This window comes from Gambusia affinis, linkage group LG10 (assembly GCF_019740435.1).
Source record: "Gambusia affinis linkage group LG10, SWU_Gaff_1.0, whole genome shotgun sequence".
Taxonomy (NCBI): Eukaryota; Metazoa; Chordata; class Actinopteri; order Cyprinodontiformes; family Poeciliidae; genus Gambusia; species Gambusia affinis.
Window position 1 is genome coordinate 19,643,349 of NC_057877.1, and position 19,647 is coordinate 19,662,995.

The 19,647-nt window shown below is 35.6% G+C and overlaps 2 protein-coding genes across 4 annotated transcripts; both read right to left on the bottom strand.

Annotated features, from left to right (window-relative positions):
* Nucleotides 1-2,578: 2,578 nt before the first annotated feature.
* Nucleotides 2,579-7,053, bottom strand: ccdc124 (coiled-coil domain containing 124). Of its 2 annotated transcripts, none has more exons than XM_044130613.1 (5): nucleotides 6,950-7,053; nucleotides 4,529-4,706; nucleotides 3,610-3,802; nucleotides 3,219-3,324; nucleotides 2,579-3,124 (listed from the first exon to the last, which is right to left on the bottom strand). In XM_044130613.1, exons 2-5 carry the CDS (start codon nucleotides 4,685-4,687, stop codon nucleotides 2,920-2,922), a joined length of 663 nt encoding a protein of 220 aa, XP_043986548.1. In that variant the 5' UTR covers nucleotides 4,688-4,706; nucleotides 6,950-7,053; the 3' UTR covers nucleotides 2,579-2,919. The 2 variants fall into 2 exon arrangements, with proteins under 2 accessions (XP_043986548.1, XP_043986550.1); XM_044130615.1 differs by lacking the exon at nucleotides 6,950-7,053 and adding an exon at nucleotides 6,865-6,889.
* Nucleotides 7,054-8,136: 1,083 nt separating this feature from the next.
* On the bottom strand, nucleotides 8,137-19,388 carry cluap1 (clusterin associated protein 1). 2 transcript variants are annotated; one of them, XM_044129847.1, is made up of 13 exons: nucleotides 19,308-19,388; nucleotides 12,718-12,745; nucleotides 12,511-12,622; nucleotides 12,227-12,311; nucleotides 11,959-12,138; nucleotides 11,213-11,308; nucleotides 10,837-10,920; nucleotides 10,476-10,609; nucleotides 10,218-10,359; nucleotides 9,868-9,940; nucleotides 9,665-9,775; nucleotides 9,247-9,296; nucleotides 8,137-8,482 (listed from the first exon to the last, which is right to left on the bottom strand). In XM_044129847.1, exons 2-13 carry the CDS (start codon nucleotides 12,737-12,739, stop codon nucleotides 8,297-8,299), a joined length of 1,275 nt encoding a protein of 424 aa, XP_043985782.1. In that variant the 5' UTR covers nucleotides 12,740-12,745; nucleotides 19,308-19,388; the 3' UTR covers nucleotides 8,137-8,296. The 2 variants fall into 2 exon arrangements, with proteins under 2 accessions (XP_043985782.1, XP_043985781.1); XM_044129846.1 differs by lacking the exon at nucleotides 19,308-19,388 and adding an exon at nucleotides 13,106-13,181.
* Nucleotides 19,389-19,647: the final 259 nt, after the last annotated feature.

Sequence of the window (19,647 nt, forward strand, 5' to 3'; positions counted from 1 at the left end):
TTTTTCTAGATGGAAAAAAAAAATCCTGTACATTTCTATTTCTTTAATGCTTTAACCAGTATGGAGGCTGTAACCCCCGATGTACATATAAGATATGTACATTAGGGAATTCATGTTCCCTAAATGAAACTGAACTACTAAAAATGTTATCGTCTTGTATTTAGTTAGGATCATACAGACCTGTAAAGTCTGCAGCTTCATGTGTCAGTAACTGTGCTTTTTTCCTTTTTTGATCCAAAATATTAGCAACAATGTAAACTTAACAATATTTAACACAGAGGTTCCCAAAGATGTTCTGGGTCCCCCTATGGATTACAATAAAATTCCCCCCCAAAAATAAATAAACAAACTGGGCACACATGTTGTCCAGCCAGACATAAACCTATACACACAATTTGTTTTCAAACCCCACTGAAATTTATTTCACACTTCAGTTGCAACAAAACACACAACAAAATATCTTTACAGTGAAACACTTTTGTGTAACTGTTTTTTTTTTTTTTGTTTTTTCATTCATCCATAACGTGTCCCACGCCCCCCTGCAATGGCACCCGTAAGGGCCACCCCACACTTTGGGAACCACTGATTTAACAAGTCATATAAAGTGCCTTTCCGAAATTTTACAAGGATTGTAGGGTTTTGAAAAAAATTGGAAAATGTATTAAACTATTTTACGGCTGCACAGTGGTGCAGTTGGTAGCACTGTTGGCTTGCAACAAGAAGGTCCTGGGTACAATTCCCGGCCCAGGGTCTTTCTGCACAAAGTTTGCAGGGTCTCCCTATGCATGCTTGGTTTCTCCAGTCCAAAAACATGACTGTTAAGTTAATTGGTCTCTCTAAATCAGGAGTGGGCACTCGAGGCCTGGTGTCCTGCAACTTTTCGATGTATCTCTACTTCAACACACCTGAATCAAATAATAAGGTCATTAGCAGGACTCTGGAGAACCTGACTGCCCTTAGGAGGTGATTCAGTTATTGGATTCAAGTGTGTTGGACCAAGGAAACATCTAAGAGTTGCAGGACACTGGCCCTCGAGGACCAGGAGTGCCCACCCCTGCTCTAAATTCTCCCTATGTGTGAGTGTTTGTGTGCATGGTTGTGTGTTCTGTCTGTTTCTGTGTTGCCCTGTGACAGATTGGCTACCTGTCCAGGGTGTACCCTGTAGTGATGGCCAAATGAAGCCTCATAAAGAAATGAAGCTTCCCGGCCCATTGCTTTGCCCAAAAGTCCATTACTAGATGCTTCATTCATTTCTCACTAATGACATCTGCTATTGAAGCTGTGACAGCCTTGTCACTCATACAGACATATTTAAAAACAATTAGTAAATGCAATATTGTCACAAAGTTTTTGTCAAACTCACGTTTAGTAACAGGAGAGTCAATTAAATCCTATTTAACTAATCTTTTTTAGTTATTCAAATTATTTGTAGTCAATCCTGGTACATGTTGACTGTCAGTGGCTGTTTTCTTCTGTCATTGACTGATTTGACAATAGACATTTGTTTTAGTGTTCTCGGAGTGCAGTGCTTGTTGGGGCAGGCAGTATTCTTTGAGTTTTGATTTGCCTCCTGAAAATCTAAAATTCTTCAAAAGTTCTTTTTCTTGGATTTCTATTGGCTCTCTGATCTGAGCCCTTATATTTTTACTCATAAGCCAGAATTTTACTTTTCTAACAGCTTTAAGTCTGTTTCTGCTGTGCAAGACTGATATATTTTTGCAGAACAAAGAAATGGTGGAAATTTCAAGAAGGTGAGAATTTTGGAGGTGAAGGGTTTATTTATTGTTATTTAAGAATCTTGTGAGTGAATCATCTCAAGTATTTCCTGATGTCAGATTTTTTTTCCTCTTGCTGGCTCCTTTTCAATAAAGTTTATTTGTGTAGCACATTTCTGTTAAGGTTTCTGTTTACATCATAGGTTTGTGGTGCCTTTGTATCCTAAAGAAAGATATAAAACTTCAGATATTTCACGAGATATTAACATTCATGGAAAAACCTTACATAACCTTATATTAAATCAGAAAGTACGGCGGCCACCGTAAGAAAGACTTACAGTATTCAATTATGCCGCATAACTGATCAGTACAGTTTTGCGAGGGAACGCAAAAGAAAAAAAAATCTCCATGTCCCCTAGGGGGCTCCGTACATTACTGGATTTTTCACGTGTGCAGAATTTCTGTTGCTTGTAAATAAGTTTGAGTTGGATATAAAATAACCAGCATCCTTATAGGCAACTGCTGCTGTGCATTTAAAATACACAGTGAGAATATTGAGATAGAAATGTCAGCAATCTTTATCAGTACAAATAGTTCAATAAAAGGCTCCAAAAGCTTCTGTCTATTTTTCTGTTTTAAAAAAACTAAATTAAATTATCAAACTGCTTGGCAAACTAAACTTCTAGTATACAAAACTTAGCGTTATCTGACACATTTCTAAAATTCAATGATTGGTATGCTCTATGTAAGCTGGACATAAACCTATACTCATCCTCCATCTTGAAAACAAACGTAACTTGACTTGCACTGGTTTCCTATTAGTTTGCGCAGCACAAATAATAATAAAAAAGAAACACAAAATGTTGATGATTCAGCCGTGAACTTTAATAAGTTATTCCCAAAACATCTGGCTTCCCACCTTCCCAGAAGGGCTAAAGAATAAGTAATTTAATTAATGAGATGCTGAGTTGCCTCATTAAAGCCCATGTTCAGAAACATGATAAACAGTTGTTATTTTGGGAGATGAAAAGCAGTTCCTCTTACTACTAAATTAAACAAAAGAGTCAAGTCCTCTGGCACAGGATAAGGTGTTGCTGGGTGATTGCTGATGAAGCATCATCCCTGACACTTTGTTTTTTTCAGTGAATTTTTTAGTTTTTCAAATCAAAGTCTCTTTCCATGCGACATTGTGAAAAAGATAAATTCACTTCGAGTTGTAGGAGGCAAAACGCTGGTTCAGAGGGTTCTCAGGAGATTTGCCCCACTCTTTTTTCAGCTGTTGCTTTAGCTGCGACAACCTCATGTTGGGGTTCTCTATTTTTAGTCGGGGCATGTTTGCTTCCTCAAAGGCAGTAAAAGCTGCTTTCATCCGCCGCTCCGGATGGCGGTCCAGGTCTTCCGGCCCCGTGCTGGGAGACAGAAAAACAACAAGAGTCAATGATGACAAATAGCCAACAACTTGGCTGTAATGCCAGCAACATCATAAAGCCACACGTCTTCTACCTGAGCACAGAGATGGCCTCCTCGATTGTTCGGGCTTCCATACTTCCTTCTTCAGCTATGACTCTGTTAATATTCTCCTCCAGAGGAGTCTCCAGGTGGCTTTTCTCTATATGGATGGAAGGGTTTTCATTTTATTTTACACAAACACATGTGGTCCAGGATTTCCAAACCCGTGTTTCCCAACCCTGGTCCTCAAGGCACACTGTGCTGAATGTTTTAGAGGTTTCCCTGCTTTAATGTGCCTGATTCAACTGATTGCAGTTCAACAAAGGCCTGTTAATCAGTCATCAATTGAAATCAGCTGGACTGAAGCAAGAAAATACCTAAAACATGCAGGGCAGTGTGCCTTGAGGACCAGGGTTGGGAAACAGTGCTCTAAACCAAATGCTACCTTTCGGCTTAATCTCCAGTTCTTGCTGCTGGTCATTTTGAAGTATCTCCTGAATTTGAGCACGAGTCACTTTTCCAGCAGCTGCTGCCTCCTTCTGTGCTTTTCCTTTTATCCTGGCGTTCTCCTCATCCAGGAGCCGCTGGTTTTCCTTTTTCCTCTCAAGAAGCTCCAACCTCCTCTTCTCTTTGTCGTCCTGGAGGAAGAGAAAGTATTTCCACTTGTTTTATCAACACAACAAACCAATTTCTCTATTAAATATTTGCAAAAGTGAAATGGTAATCCTTAAAATATTTCCAATAAAACGATACTGTTGAGCGTCATTTGCTTATATATGGTTTGTTGGTCAAGTATTCATACATGTTGCACCTTTTCACATTTTGTCACATTACTAACCACAAATCTCAGGTTGTTCTTTTAGAATTTGACTGGGTAGAGGAACACAGTGAAGTAAAAGACAGATGGTTTTCAACAATTTTAACAAATTTAGATATGATAAGTGTGGTCTGCATTGGAATTAAATGGTCCTGAGCCAAAACCATGAGGAGCCATCGTCCCCATCAAACATAGATTGAAGTCTCTCTCAGCTATGATTCTATGCTTCTGAAGTCTGGGAATCCCTCAGTAATAATCAGTAGTCTGGTGTCTATATTCCCATCAACTCCCAGTGGCTTCCCTCTTCCTGCCTCTACCATGTTTTATAATGGAGGTTGTGTCTTCAGGTTGTTAATTTAACATTTTATTTTTGGCAAGTTAACATTTTCTGCAACCAGCATTTTACACACTATATAAACAAATAAAAAGGGGAACAAAAGGCAGACAAGAGAAAACACAATAGTCAAAGACTTTTGAATAACAAAAGACGATAGATGCGTCCTGTGAGGAATTTGGGTGTAAACTATGATTTGACATCTCTGCTCACCTTCCTCTGCTCTTTTTTAAGTACATGTTTGTCTGTTTCTTCCCAGAGAGCGTCTTCTTCTTCCTTCTTCTTACGGGCGTCTGCTACTGCCTTGGCCTCAGCCTTGCGGGCTTTGGCAGTGGCCGCCTTGGAGTTCTCGCCCTGGAACTTCTTTGGCATCCTGACAGCTGTTTTTTAGCTGAAAGACAGGAAGAGGTGAGATAATGTGAAATAAGAGATGTAGGGGAAGTTTTCATTAAAACACTATGTGTAGTGAGCTTCCTTTTTCAAAGTTATTTAGGTTAAATAATGGAAGATGTAAATGGAATATTTATGTTTATGTGCACTAGTATCGCTAATTACTTGTGCAATTAGCAATACTGGAATATGAAATTGAACCAGAGTTTTACAAACCTTCAGTACATAATCCTGGGTTAACTGGTATCACAATATCAAACCAGGCAGACAAAGAGCAATTATGTCAATAACTACAGAGATGTTATGAAATTAGACAGCAAATTTAAACTTTACAAGGATTCAGATAGAGTTTAACATAATGTCAGCCCAGCCTACGTAGCTCTTCCGGTAGGGCTTCCCACAAGGTTTAGGGGCATATTTATGAGGATGTTTAAACAGTTCTTTCAAAAGAGCATTTTTGATGTCAGACACTGGTTGGAAGGTCTAGCTTTCAGTCTTCATCCTAATTCAATCTTGTGAGATATCAGCTTGTGCCCTAGTGTGTTTTCCAAACAGTTCCAACATAATCAGAAAGCAACTTTTCACTTGACAAGGTTCAGTCAGGGAACAGCTGTTATACTAGTGACAGCCAAACCTACATGACATATCCACTGAACTGATTTGCAACTTCAGAAAACCCATCTCCACTGATCAAGAGGTTACTTGAACCTCATGATGGGCCGCGTCGCAAGTGTTTCCAGCACCGTATATGTAAAACGTGCCTTTAGGAGTAGTTTAACTAAACCATACTACTTTTACTTGAGTAACGTTATTATGAAGTGACATTACTCTTACTTGAGTAAAGCATATGGATCCTATATTCACTGCGAGCAACTTCACTGAATGACAAACAGAAATATTTTAGCCACCATGAGTCGCAGTCATACAGTTTACATCAGTATGAATCTTCTTGTTTGTATGTTATTTTCTTTCTGTTGAGCCTGTTGTATCATTTGTAAATTAAGAAGATAAAGTGAACAGGATACATAGTCACTGGAAGTACCTTAACCCTTTCTGACAGACATACAACCTCCTGTATGAATTAGCTTAATACATTTTACACAGATATAAAGAAAATTTGGCTGAATTTGTTATTTTTGCAATGTCTGTATTTTTTCATTTTACTTTTTAAAATACCAGAACTTCCATCCAGTATTATATTTTTAATTGTCTGGTAATTTCATTTACAAATATTTGATTAAATGTTATGTTCAGTTACTCAGTACATGTTAACAAATACTTTCCAACCCTTACTTGAATAATTTCTTGGATGCCTACTTCTTGCGTTTACTTGAGTAAAAATATGTTGACACAGTTCTACTCTTGAGTACAATTTTGGGGTGCTCTATAGTGCTAATAACTGACAGGAATATTAAGTTGAGTAGATTTCTTGATACAACCTATTTCACAGGTGCATCTTGTAACAGTAAGAGTGACCCGTTATTTGGGAAATGTTTATAAAAGCTCTGTGGCTTTTGAAGTGATTGGAAGACCTTAATTCAATTATTTGAATGAGGGAGTCAGTACACATAGCTAATGAAACCACTCTAATCACAATTTAAAAACGACACCCAACCACTGTCACATCTCGGTTTGTGACATCGCTGTTTAAATTTTAAAAAATACATAACGTAAATGTGGTTTAGATAACTACAAAAATACATTCGTGGGTGATGCAACGCCTGACGGAACAATGATGGCACATTCCAGCATTGACAAAGAATGGCTGTCAACGTTATGTAAAGGAGGATAACTGTAAACAATTTCCATGTTAATTTATGCGCCGCAGCTTCTATTAAACGACATCTACAATCGTTTACGACCGAAAAATTGCACCAATTTAGTTTTTTTCCCCTCACAAACTTAATACCGAAAATAATTAATCTGATACTAATTATTTTTGTTATATTTCAAGCATGAGTAGTTTGTAAAGCTCACTTAACAAATAGACTGGCTAAACAAACAGACAAGCATGCAACCGATGGGTTACAAACTCATAAATTAAAGCTCAAATATTTAAAAAAAATGTCAGCATTGTGTTTGTCAGGAGGAGCGACTTAGCATCAGTTAGCCGTTGTTACCCTGGTAAAACAGGCTTGTTTACTTATCAAGGAGCTCACCGCTCTTTCAGCTACTTCCCTAATATGTAACTACACGAACAGTCGTCACACCACTTAGTTGTTCAATTACAAGTCGTTTTCATACCAGGATGAGAGAAAAACCAAGTCCTAGGTAAAAGACAGTTTTCTGTTTCGAAGAGGCATCCGCCACCGCCTCCTAGCGCAGCGCGCATAATGATTGCGTCACTGATGCCTTAATTTCACAAAACACAACATTGACGTCGATTTTATTTTACTTAGTGACTGATTATATATATTCTATGTTTACTTATATATTTTATGTTTTTATTAACTTCATACGTTTTTTGGTTCTTGCCGCAAGATTACTTGGTCGTTATGGTTATTTTTAAATAAATGTCAACTCTAATGAGGCAAAAACAAAACAAAACACACGAAGATACTACAATCCGTTTAGCTTTTCATAGTTCTTTTTAAATACATAAGATAATAGACTTGGGTTTTTGTTTTTTTTTTTGGATGCAAGAAACCAGATTAAAATTATTCAGCATGTCATCAATAATAATTATAATAATAAAATTAAACATTAAGCCTTACACGCATTTTGTAACTGGCTGATTCTCACAGAGGTGAATAGTAAAAACTAATTTTCCTTGAATAACTTTTTGAAAATTACTTTTAAAAGCTCTTTTCTTTTTACCTTTACTTGAGTACTATTATTAAAAGCGCTCATTTAGTAATTTCCTCCGAAGAAGCCGTCAACATGTCTTACACCGTCATCAGCAGCAGGCTCAGCGGCGCAGGACCCTATATTTAAACCAACCTATTGGAAGCTTGCATGACCTTTTGCGCTTTCTCAAAAAGTTGAAAGGTACTCCTACTAGTAGTTGTATAAGTAAATATTTAGTTTCAATCGTATAAAACCTCCATTTTCCCCCTCACTATAGGTAAAAACAACAACAAAGAAGTCACAATGAAAACTAGACTAAGTTTAATTATTTTGGAAAATGTTCCTAAGTTACATCTGTTTGAATCCACCATTTTAAGAAACTAGAAAACATTGTTCAGATAAATTATTAGGCAAACTTTCTTTCTTTTCTTAAGTACTGCTGAGTGTATCCTATTATTACACATTCCTTTGAAAGTATTTATTTGTGTTTAACAGTCACAAAAATTATTTTCCCTATAAAGTACAGCATACAATTTAAAAAAACTGCCAAAATATGTCCAAAGTGCCACATAGATAAATTATTTATAAAACAGCCATTTTTGGTAAAAAAAAAAAAAAAAAACCAAACAAACCAAAAAACCCCAAAAATTTAAACTGAACTTTTAATTTTATTTTTGCCAGCAGATTACATAAATATCAAAGAACAGAGGATATATCTGCAAATAAAAAATATTGTGGAGTTTTCCAAGAAGTGAGTTCAGCTAGGACATAAAAAAGTGCACAGCTCATGATTGTGTCCCCAACTCAAAAGTCATCATCACTTTCTTCCAGAAGGGCCGGTCTCACGCCTCCCCTAGGAGGTCGATTATTCCTCGACAACAGGACCTCCAAACTTTCATCCTCCTCCCTCCTCTCTTCTTCTTCACCTTCCTCGTCTTCATCTTCGTCTTCCTCATCATCCTCATCTGCATCAATCTCACTGTCCTCCGTCTGGAAAAAGGAAGCAAGCAGCAATAACTACATCAATAAGTTGAAGTCTATCTCTGATAGGACTGTTGGATGATATAACATGTCAAACTATATTTTTCCAGGATAGTTAGATTACTAGACACATACAAACACACTGTGGAACCACTAAAATAAAAAAATAAAAAACATGTTTCTATTCTAACTAAACTCTTGGCAAGGTTTTACTCCTATATCACAAAAAACTTTGAAAAGAAAAAAAAAATAGCATCTGTTTCATTTGAAGGAAATATACATTCTTACCCCAGACTGTGCTGATATTTTTAATATCAGCAAAATTCCTTAAAAATTAATATAAACCATTGTTGACAACTTTTTTTTCCCACATTGGGGTCAAATACGAAATTTGAGAATGGATATTTCCTTCTAATACATAGGGGGGGCATGAGGGTTTACTGAATCCTTTTCCTGAACAAACCTTTCCTTTCCGCTGTTTTTTGGATTCAGGGACTGACCTTCTGGAGGCTGCTAAAACCCCCTTTAAAATCCAAGCGACAATGACAAAAAAAATAGCAAAAGGAAGCATAGACTGATGAAACAGAAAATGAAGAGATAAGCTAGAAACCAAAGCAGGTGGTAAATCTGGTCAGAGTTTATAACAGAACAATCTTTAAGTGAAGGTTAACACTTAGCCCTGACAGAGCTTGGCGGCAAACAGGAAGCAATGCAGCCTGTTTTCAGAAACACTGTAAAAAAAGTATCAGTGTGAAGATAAGAACATCACTTACGTCATCACTGTCTTCACCCTGCATGTTACCAGTGAACCGTGCTCCTCTTCCTTAGCAGAAAGGAAAAAACACAAGCAATTGTGAATTTTTAGGGTAGAAAGAGTTTTCTGAAAACCATGTTTAGTAAAAATATAATTTTAGGTGGATCTGTAAAACCAAAATAAATAAATGAATATAATTTGAATATCTAAGAGGCTAGAGGGAACAACTGGAAGTTCCTCTATTCTTCTTGATGTCGGAGACTAAAATAAATATAGGAATGCTGTGCATAATGGTATCAAAAAATCCAAATGAAAAACTCTCAAAGCATTTTTAAATAAATTGGTTATCATGGGATGAGATGAAAGAGAATTAAAAAGATACATTTTGTCTAATTCTTAAAGGTACTAGTTTTTTTAATCACTATCCATCTGCATACCTGCGACCGGGGCATTTCTTGAGGGCTGTGGCTTAGATGGACGAGATTCTTCAAGGTCGCTATCTGACTCTTCATCCTCTGGAACATCCAAATCAGAATCAGAGTCTTTCACTGTCAAACACAAAGACAAAAATGTTTAGATGGGAGAAAAAAAAGTTTGTGTTTTAATTCGGCTTTAGGCATTTGGTTCTGGTTTAACTCACATGAGCCCTTCATCAGATCTCTCTCTTCCTCCCTTAGTTTGTGTTGCATTATCCTCAGGGTGTTTTCAGCTTCCTAATAAATACACATGAAACCCCGTTTTAGATGAAGAGCCAGTTGAACATTTTTAAACTTGGAAACAAGACTCAGGTATTTAATGTAAAGCTTAATATAGTTAATACACAAGTTCCAGACAATGAGGCAACAAAATATCCAAGGAATTAGTGAGAAAAACAGAAACACAGGCAGGCAGGAAGATTCAAATACTGCATTACATATAATATATCTTTAAAGGGAGGGATTATCAATAGGATTAAGCATTCTACATAGCATATCTATTCCATCCACACACCTCAAACCTTTCCTGCTCCAGCCTGTGGTACTCATCCAGTTGTGACTCCAGGTAGGTGAGGTTTCTGAACTTCTCCACAAAGACTTCATATTGCTTCTGCAGTTCTTCTTCTATCTTTTCATATTCATCCATGAATGCTGGCCTGAAAAATCCAAACACAATTTTCATGAGAAATGTTTCAATGGGTTTTGTTTCAAGACTTATTTCAAATGGAAATTGTAAATCTTAAGATGGTTAAATGTAAAACATAGAACTGACCTGACACTCTGTAAAGTCTGCAGCCTCTTCTGATGCCTTTCCAGATCCTGTTTCTTCTTCTCTATCTTGGCGTCCAGACTGGCCTCATCTGAGACGACATTACTAATCATCTCTTTGATCCTTTCGACAATTTCCTGGTAACAAAGTCAATATGGCACAATCAGAGTTTAATGTATTTAAGGAAATGAAGATGAAAACCATCCATCCATTCATCCATTTTCTAACACCCTTGTCCCTTAGAGGGGTCAGGAGGGTTGCTGCTGCCTATTTCCAGCTAATGTTCCAGGCAGGGTACAACCTGGACAGGTTGCCAGTCTGTCCCAGAAGATGAAAATCAATGGAATTAAAAAGATAAACTCACCAGAGTTTCTATGATAGCAGCTCTGAGTGCCTTTTCTGTCTCATTGATCTCAAGAGGTCGAGCAATGGCAGCAGTTCTCATTTCCTGTGAGCACCAAAAAAAGAGAAAACAAAATAAATGCAATAATTATGGTCACTCATGTATCAAACTGCCTTAAATCTCTGTCTGCAGCACTGGAGAATGAGATTTAACATTATGTCGACTTCAGAGCAACAAAGCTACTCGCAACATTTCTAGCCATTTCAGTCATATTTGTGTTTAAAGTAACATATTCATAATACAGGTAAAATCTCTTCTCCGATACTAAACTCAAAATAGTCAAGCTTTATTTTTTTACCAATATGCTATTGTGAAACAATAACCAACTTTGCCTCACCCTGAGCTCTGCCTCTTTCCCCAATAAATCGTACAGAGATGCTCCTCTGGATGTGATTTCAGATGCCAGCTGACGAGCTGCTTTGAGCTCAGAGATCTGCAGAAAAGACATGGAGAGATCAGCTGCCTCACATTTGACTCTTTCTTCTTTAACAAAGGAATTAAAGATCTAAATTATTTCAGGAAAAAGAAAACATAAAAAAACTAGAGACACTGTAGACAATGTGCAAAAAAAATAAAATGTGTGCAGGCTTGGCAAATAGGTATGTGTCAAATTGATGTTCAGGAGAATACTGCAACCAAAGAACTAAACCAATTTAAAGAAAAGGTACATTTACACTAATATCAGATACAGCATTCTTTGCTGGTTAAATAGTTTAAAATCTCTGATATTGAAACACAACCAGTACAACAAAAAATCAACTCCATGAGTCATTAAAAGTATTGTGAAATCTTTGAGAATGCTGGGTGAAGTTCTTGTGAGCTCTTACAATAAACGTAAATGAACTACTGTACATTTTCAACCCTTTTCAAAGACTCGTTGCATAGACAGAACGCTGTTTACCAATTAGAAAGACAAAGTTATTTTGACTGCAAATTACATTAACTGTCTTATTAACCATCTAAAGCACTCGTATATGTCCTTATGTCTTTTCTTTTCTTTAATCTTCTTAAAACTGACATTTAACTAATTAAGTTAGTGGACTATCGGCAACACACATAATTTGAATGATAATTGCACCTCACCCTAGAGCCAAGATCAAACTTAAACTTGTTGCTGTCTTCCTCCACAGCATCCTCCAGAGCCATCTGCTTGGTTTTCATGGCATTGTACAGCACCGATGTGATCTTCAGCATCTCTTTCACTGCATAGCCGTCAGCCTGGTAGAGATGCTTGGTGTTTAGTTTGATGTGAGCCTTGGTTGCCTGCAACCGGGTCATAGAATGATTAAAACAGAGTGGATTTTAGTTAACTACGGTTAAGGACATATTATCTGTCTGAATAGTATTTCACCATGAATTGAACCACAGCCTTAATGAAGAATATTCTGTCTGACTCTGTGTCCACATCAGTGGGAATATCAACGTGAGGCTCGTATCTACAAAAAAAGAGAAAAGAACATGAGAACCAATGACTGTTTTTGAAACAGCTCTTTATTTGTTAATCAGGATTAGAAGAAAAACGTCTACTGGAAGGTACAATAAGGGATGTGAAAATACCACATGAAGGCAAAGAACTATCTGAGCAGAAGTGTTGTTATTGCATGAAGCATTTCAATTTTAAAAGCTGAAGCATACCTCTTTACAAGCCATATTAGGATTTCTGACACAAGGGTGAAGTTTGGTGTTGTGAAATTTTCCATAGATATGAGGCGAGGGTAGCCCAAGGCCCTCATCATTTCTGTGAAGTCTGCCAAATCACAAACAAATTCAGTTCTATTCTAACATCTGCAGCAAAATAATGTTTGTTAGTTAAAAGGTGGAGAAATACAAGGTTTCACTTACTTTTTAAATCTCTGAAGGACATGTTGACCTGAAAGGAAGAAAAGAGAAAGGACTTGTTTTCATAGTAATTTATCAGAATTACTGTTTCCTTATTTATAATCTAGTAAAATGTTATTCTTAATAAGCAACGTTTCACAGTTGTTTTAAGTAGTAGAAGAAACGAAAGCATAAATAAATATCTACAGTTTGTAGAAATAATTTCACAGCTGTGCTAGCTAAGTCTGTATAGCTACTCATTAGCTCTCATTAGCTCGAAGTTAGCTGTAAGCTAACGATCTGTGACGCTTTGAGTGTCTAAAGAGATGCTAATCTATAATATGACATCTTTATAACTCACTTCGTATATATTACATATGTCCTAGGGTGTTTACAAACATTATTTTGTTACCTGGTACCGTTACAAAGACGCTTCCGTGGTCTATGCTATAAATGGTCGCTATGGAAACACATTCTGTTCTACGGAAAGTCAAAGCAGTCAAATGTTCGAAGCGAAAATTGATAATAATTCATGCCGCTGATGAATGGAAGTTAAAATTAGTTTTATTTAACCAAGTTTGTTTCTAATATGAAGTAACACAGATATCTCTCAAAATGTTATAAAACATGTGAAATATGTACTTTCTAATATATAAAACAGCAATATTGATTGGTGTTCATCAAGTATAGACCAAATGATGCAATCAGACATATGTACACCGGTCACACATATCCTTAAATCGCCACTTTCATTACAAGTAACATCTTTCAGCACTGTTTTATTCCCATGGCAGCTGTGGCTGGTTGTTTTTATTTGTAACATAACGTAAAGAGGCTGACTAGATTCTCTAGATTCTCTTATACAGATACCTTAATTCATTTTAAGCCTGCTAATTAACTTTGTTTTAATTTATTACAAATTTTACAGACGTGTCCATTCAAGCATGAACAGTTTAAGAGAGATGTGGTGTGAAATCCCATGGCCGTGGGAACCTGTTTCTGCCCCTGCGATGGAGAAACATATTATTTTGACAAAGCTATATTATAATAAAGAGTATTTTATTCTTTTGAGAGCTTGGTCAAAAGTATGACAGTCATTATGAGACCCAAGTCCTTTTGTTTTCAAATATTGGCGGAAACTAGCTTGCATACAGGATGCTTCAATAAAAAATACTTCCAAGTATAAAAAATGCCATAAAAAACTGCATGTCTATTTCTTTTGTTTATTTATACGAAAATACAAGTTAGAGTTTCTAATTGAATTTTTTGGTGGAGGAAGAGGTTGGACGGTTGTGAGCGCGGCAAAACGAAAACGAAAACGTATATTGGAGTTGGAAAAGGCGGATTTGGCATAAGCTGGTATGTGAATGGTTCGGATGGAAATGGAGACAGGGAATGAGGAAGACATGGATTATGAAGGGTGGACGCCAGTGGGGAGAGGAAGAGGGAGAGGACGGGAAAGACAAAAAATAAACGAAGGAAGGAGTATTAGTGATATTCAAGGAAATAAAAGAGAACTGGAAGAAAGTAGCTCTGAAGAAGAAAGGATAGTGAGAAGGAAAGTTGTGAGGGAGGAAGTTAAAATAATATTAAAACTAAAAAATGAAGAAGAACAGAATAACATCAGCCCCATAGTGGTGTCAAGAGAGGTAAAAAAGAAAATTGGAGATGTTGAAATGGTGAAGATATTGAGAGATGGAAATTTATTGGTAGTTTGTAAAAATGAAGAACAAAAAAATAAGGCTTTAAGTGTGGATAATATATGTAAAAAAACTGTGATGGAGAAAAAAATAGTAGGTGAAAATAAAAAAACTAGAGGAGTGATTTATGGGATCCCTCTAGATGAAGATCTTGAGAAAATTAAGAAGAATATTACAGGAGGAAAAGTGAATAACTTGAAGAGATTGTCAAGAACAATAAATGGAGAAAGAGTAGGAAGTTTGTCAATTCTCATTGAATTTGAAGAGAAGGATTTGCCACAAAACATCAAAATAGGATATCTCAGTTTTCAGGTCAGACCATATATCCCTCCACCACTTCGTTGCTTCAAATGCCAAAGATATGGACACATAGCAGCAGTTTGTAAAGGGAAGCAGAGATGCCCAAAATGTGGTGAAGATCACAAAATAGAGGAATGTAAAGAAGAAGCACAAGAAAAGTGTTGTAACTGTGGAGGGCAACATAGAGTTACGTATGGAGGATGTGAGGTGAGGAAGAAGGCAAAAGAAATCATTCAGATTAAAACAACCAAAAACATTAGTTATGCAGAAGCTGTTAAAAATGTGAAGGAACAGACAACAAGAAAGAGTGAACAAACAGTGAACCAAATCCCACAGCAAAGCAAAGTACAGTTAGAAGAAAATATCACAGTGTCAGTAGAAAAATTAATATTATTTGTAGCATATGTTATCAACTGCACTGACCAAGCCAAGCATAAAACTGAGAAAATCAAAATAATAGTGAGAGGAGCAGAAAAGTTTTTGGGGTTTAAAGAGGGATCATGGGAGAACATAAACAAAAAGCTGGAGGGGGATGGGAGACCAGGACCACCAGCTGAAAATAATTAATGTTAATATTACAATGGAATGCAAGAAGTTTAATTGCTAACGGACAGGAACTTAAAGGTTATGTTGATAGTCTTGAGGAAAAACCAGAAATTATTTGTGTTCAGGAAACATGGTTAAAAACAACATTAGATTTTGTGATTAAGGGATATAATAGTGTAAGAAGAGATCGACAGGAGGGAGGGGGAGGAGGATGTGCAATATTTATAAAACAAGGGATACAATTTCAGGTATTAGGGAAGGGGAAAGAACTTGAATATATAGTAGTTGAAATATGGGAACAAGAAGGTAAATTTAAAATAATAAATTTTTATAATCCATGCAAAACATTATCAATTGAAATAATGGAGGAGTTAACTGCATATTTGGAAGGGAAAGTAATTTGGTGTGGGGATTTTAATGCAAATAGTACATTGTGGGGTAAATGTAATGATAAAAATGGAAAAGTTATAGAAGAATTAATGGAAATGAAAAATCTTGTATGTATTAATGATGGGAGGGGAACAAGAATTAATGTAAGAACAGGGATGGAATCAGTTATTGATTTAACAATTGTTTCAAATGTTTTAGCTGGTATATGCGAGTGGTTCATTGATAAAAATACAACAGTAGGTAGTGATCATTATCCCATTGTAGTTAAGGTAGGATTAAATATAAATAAGAATATAAAGGTAAATAAAAAACTGAATTTTAATAAAGCAGACTGGATTAAATTTAGGTACTTGAGTCAAATAAACTTAGAGAAAGTAGATATGACAATGGATATAAATGATGTCAATTTAGGAATTTGCAAAATAATCATGGAAGCAGCAGATAATTCAATAAAGAAAACAGGATGTAGAAATGATAAGAAAATGGTGCCATGGTGGACAGATGAATGTAAAAAAGCAATAAAGTTAAGAAATAAAGCATTTAAGGTATTAAAAGGGAACCCTATTTATAAGAATTTAATTGATTATAAAAGAAAGCAAGCAATGGTAAGAAGAACTATTAAGAATGCAAAAAGAGAATATTGGAGGAATTTCTGTAGTACAATAGGGAGAGAAACCAAAATAGAAAAAATTTGGAAAATAATTAAAAGAATGAATGGAATAAAGAAAGAGTTTGAATACCCTATATTAAAAATGGATAATATAAATATAGTAAGAGATGAAGATAAAGTTGAAATATTGGCAAGAACATTTAGTAAAGTTCATAGTTCAAAAAATATAAGTGAAGAGGGAAGGAAAGGGAGAGAAAATACAAAATTTAAATATAAAGAGTTATTAGAGAATGTTGAAGAAACAAATAATTTGTTAAATGTTGAGTTCACAAAAGCTGAATTGAATTCTGCACTCAGGAAGACAAAAAATACAGCACCAGGTAAAGATCAGATTTGTTATAGAATGATAAGACAACTTAGTGAAAAATCAAAAGATATATTATTGCAATTATATAATAAAATTTGGGAGGAAGGAAAATTACCAATGAATTGGAAGGAATCAGTTATAATACCAATAGCAAAACCAGGAAAAGATAATTCAAACCCAGGAAACTACAGACCAATAGCTTTAACATCCAATTTATGTAAAATAATGGAAAGAATGATTAACAATAGGATGGTTTATTATTTAAATAGTAAAGGATATATATCAAAATATCAAAGTGGTTTTCGAAAAGGGAGGAGCACTAATGATCCAACGTTATGTTTAGAACATGAAATTAGAAGAGCACAAGTAAATAAAGAAAGTGTGGTGGCAGTATTTTTTGATATAGAAAAAGCATACGATATGATGTGGGTGGAGGGATTATTGATTAAACTATATATGTTGGATATTAAAGGAAAATTATTTAAATGGATTAAAGACTTTTTAACAAATAGAAAAATACAAGTGAGAATAGGAGAAGTGTATTCAGAAAAATATAAAGTAGAAAATGGAACTCCGCAAGGAAGCATTATAAGTCCTTTACTGTTCTTAATTATGATAAATGACGTGTTTAATGGGATTGGAAAAGAAATAGGATGTTCATTATTTGCAGATGATGGAGCGGTCTGGAAAAGAGGGAAAAATGTAGATTATATTGTAAAGAAAGTACAAAAGGTTATCATTGAAATAGAAAAATGGGCGTTACAATGGGGATTCAAGTTTTCAGTTGAAAAAACAAAAGTAATGATATTCACACAAAAAATAAACAAGGAAATAAAATTAAAATTATATAATCAAGAATTAGAACAAGTAAAGTGTATAAAATTTTTAGGAATATGGTTTGATGAAAAACTAAAATGGAATATACATATTCAAAAAGTGGTTGATAAGTGTAAAAAAATCTTAAATATTTTAAGATGCTTGGCTGGCAGTGACTGGGGAGCAGATAGAAAATCAATGAAGCAGATTTATACTGGAATGATAAGATCTAACATAGACTTTGGTTGCATAGTTTACAGTTCAGCAGCTAAAACACATCTGAATAAATTAGACATTATTCAACATCAGGCATTAAGATTATGTACTGGAGCATTTAAAACCACACCAACAGCTGCAATAGAAGTAGAAATGGGAGAAATGCCATTAGATTTAAGAAGAACAAAACTAGAAATAAATTACTGGTTAAATTTACAAAGCAATAAACTTGATCATCCAACTTGGGAAATTTTAAGTCCATGTTGGGAAAAAGAAAAGAAAGAAATGAGGAGTTTTGGATGGAATATTGGAAATAAAATAAAAGAATTCAAGATTGATAGTTTAGAAATAAGTCAAACACCAATGTCAATAATACCGCCATGGATTTTACCAGAAGCAACCGTAGACATGTCAATAATGGAAAAGAAGCAAGATAAATCTTACATGGTAGATAGATATTCAGTACAGATACATTTAAACAATTATTATCAATATATTCAAATTTATACAGATGCGTCAAAAATAAATGGAAAAATAGGAGTAGCTTTTGTGGTACCAGAATTCGATTTAAAAATAGGAAAACGGAGCACAGACGGATTATCAGTATACACAGGAGAAATGTTGGCAATATTGTTAGCTTTACAATGGGTAGAAGAAATAAAACCATTAAAAACAGTGATATGTTCAGATTCAAGCTCAGCATTGTTAAGTTTAAAAAATATTCAATCAGATAGTAGGATGGACATTTTATTAGAAATATTACATACATTGTTCAGGATACAAAATATGGGTCTAATAGTTATATTTGTGTGGGTTCCAGCACATATTGGGGTAGAAGGAAACGAGAGGGCAGATAAAATGGCTAAGAGGGCAATTCATAATCCTATTAGTTTTGCAGTTAAAATAAGTAAATCTGAGGGAAAGAGTATGGTTAAAGAAAAACTGATGGAAAAATGGCAAAAAAGGTGGGATGAAGAAAAAACAGGAAGATGGTTTTATAAAATTCAGAAAATAGTAGGAGAGAAAAGAAATGGAAGAAGAAATAGAAAGGAGGGAAGGGTGATAACAAGATTAAGATTTGGGCATACAGGACTTAATTATACACTTTTTAAAATACAAAAGCATATTAATGGAAAATGTGATTACTGTGACAAATATGAAACAATAGAACATGTTATGTTAGAATGCCATAAGTATGAAAGAGAAAGAAGATGTATGAGAAGAGAGTTTGACTGTATTAAGGAAAAGATTAATTTGTTAGACATTTTGAGGAAGAATTTGGGGAGTAAACATATACAAATAATTATTAAATATTTAAAGAAAACTAAATTATTTCAAAGAATTTGATTATAGTAGGTGTGTGTGTGAAGGTGTGCATGATCTAGAGGGGTGGATTATAAAGATATGTGTAAAAATAGATGAGAGTATGTATGCATATATAAATATGAAATTTATTTATTTAATTTATCTATTAATGGTATGTGTAGGAGTATACAAGTATTTATATAAATTGATAGTCCATCTCGAACCACACTCCATACCAGTAAGTGGCGGTAATGCTACTTAAAGTTTGTTGCCAACCGCCAATAAAATCAAGAAGAAGAAGAAGAAGAAGAGTTTCTAATTCTGTAAAGCTGCAGTACTGCTACAATCCACTAGACAGCGATACCTGCCAGTTCTCATTCCGACCAGTCCATTGGAACTATGGGCTGTTCAACTGACGCAGAGCATGATGGAGCAAACTGGTGAGCCCCCTCACAACAATAACACCCCGGCAGGTAATGAACCGCCCGCCTGCGGCCTTCACAGCAAACGACTCAAAGAACTGGAAAATGCCGCACTGCAGACCAGCTTGATATCACAAATGGAGACAGAATCCGGGGCGGACACCGAGAGCTGGACGGAGCAGGAGTCCGGGCAAGGTGAGCAGCCGAACGGGTTGCCCTTGAGCCAGCAGCGCTCGGCGCCTATGCAGCTCGGCGTGGACACGGAGGCGGAAGGAGTGGAGC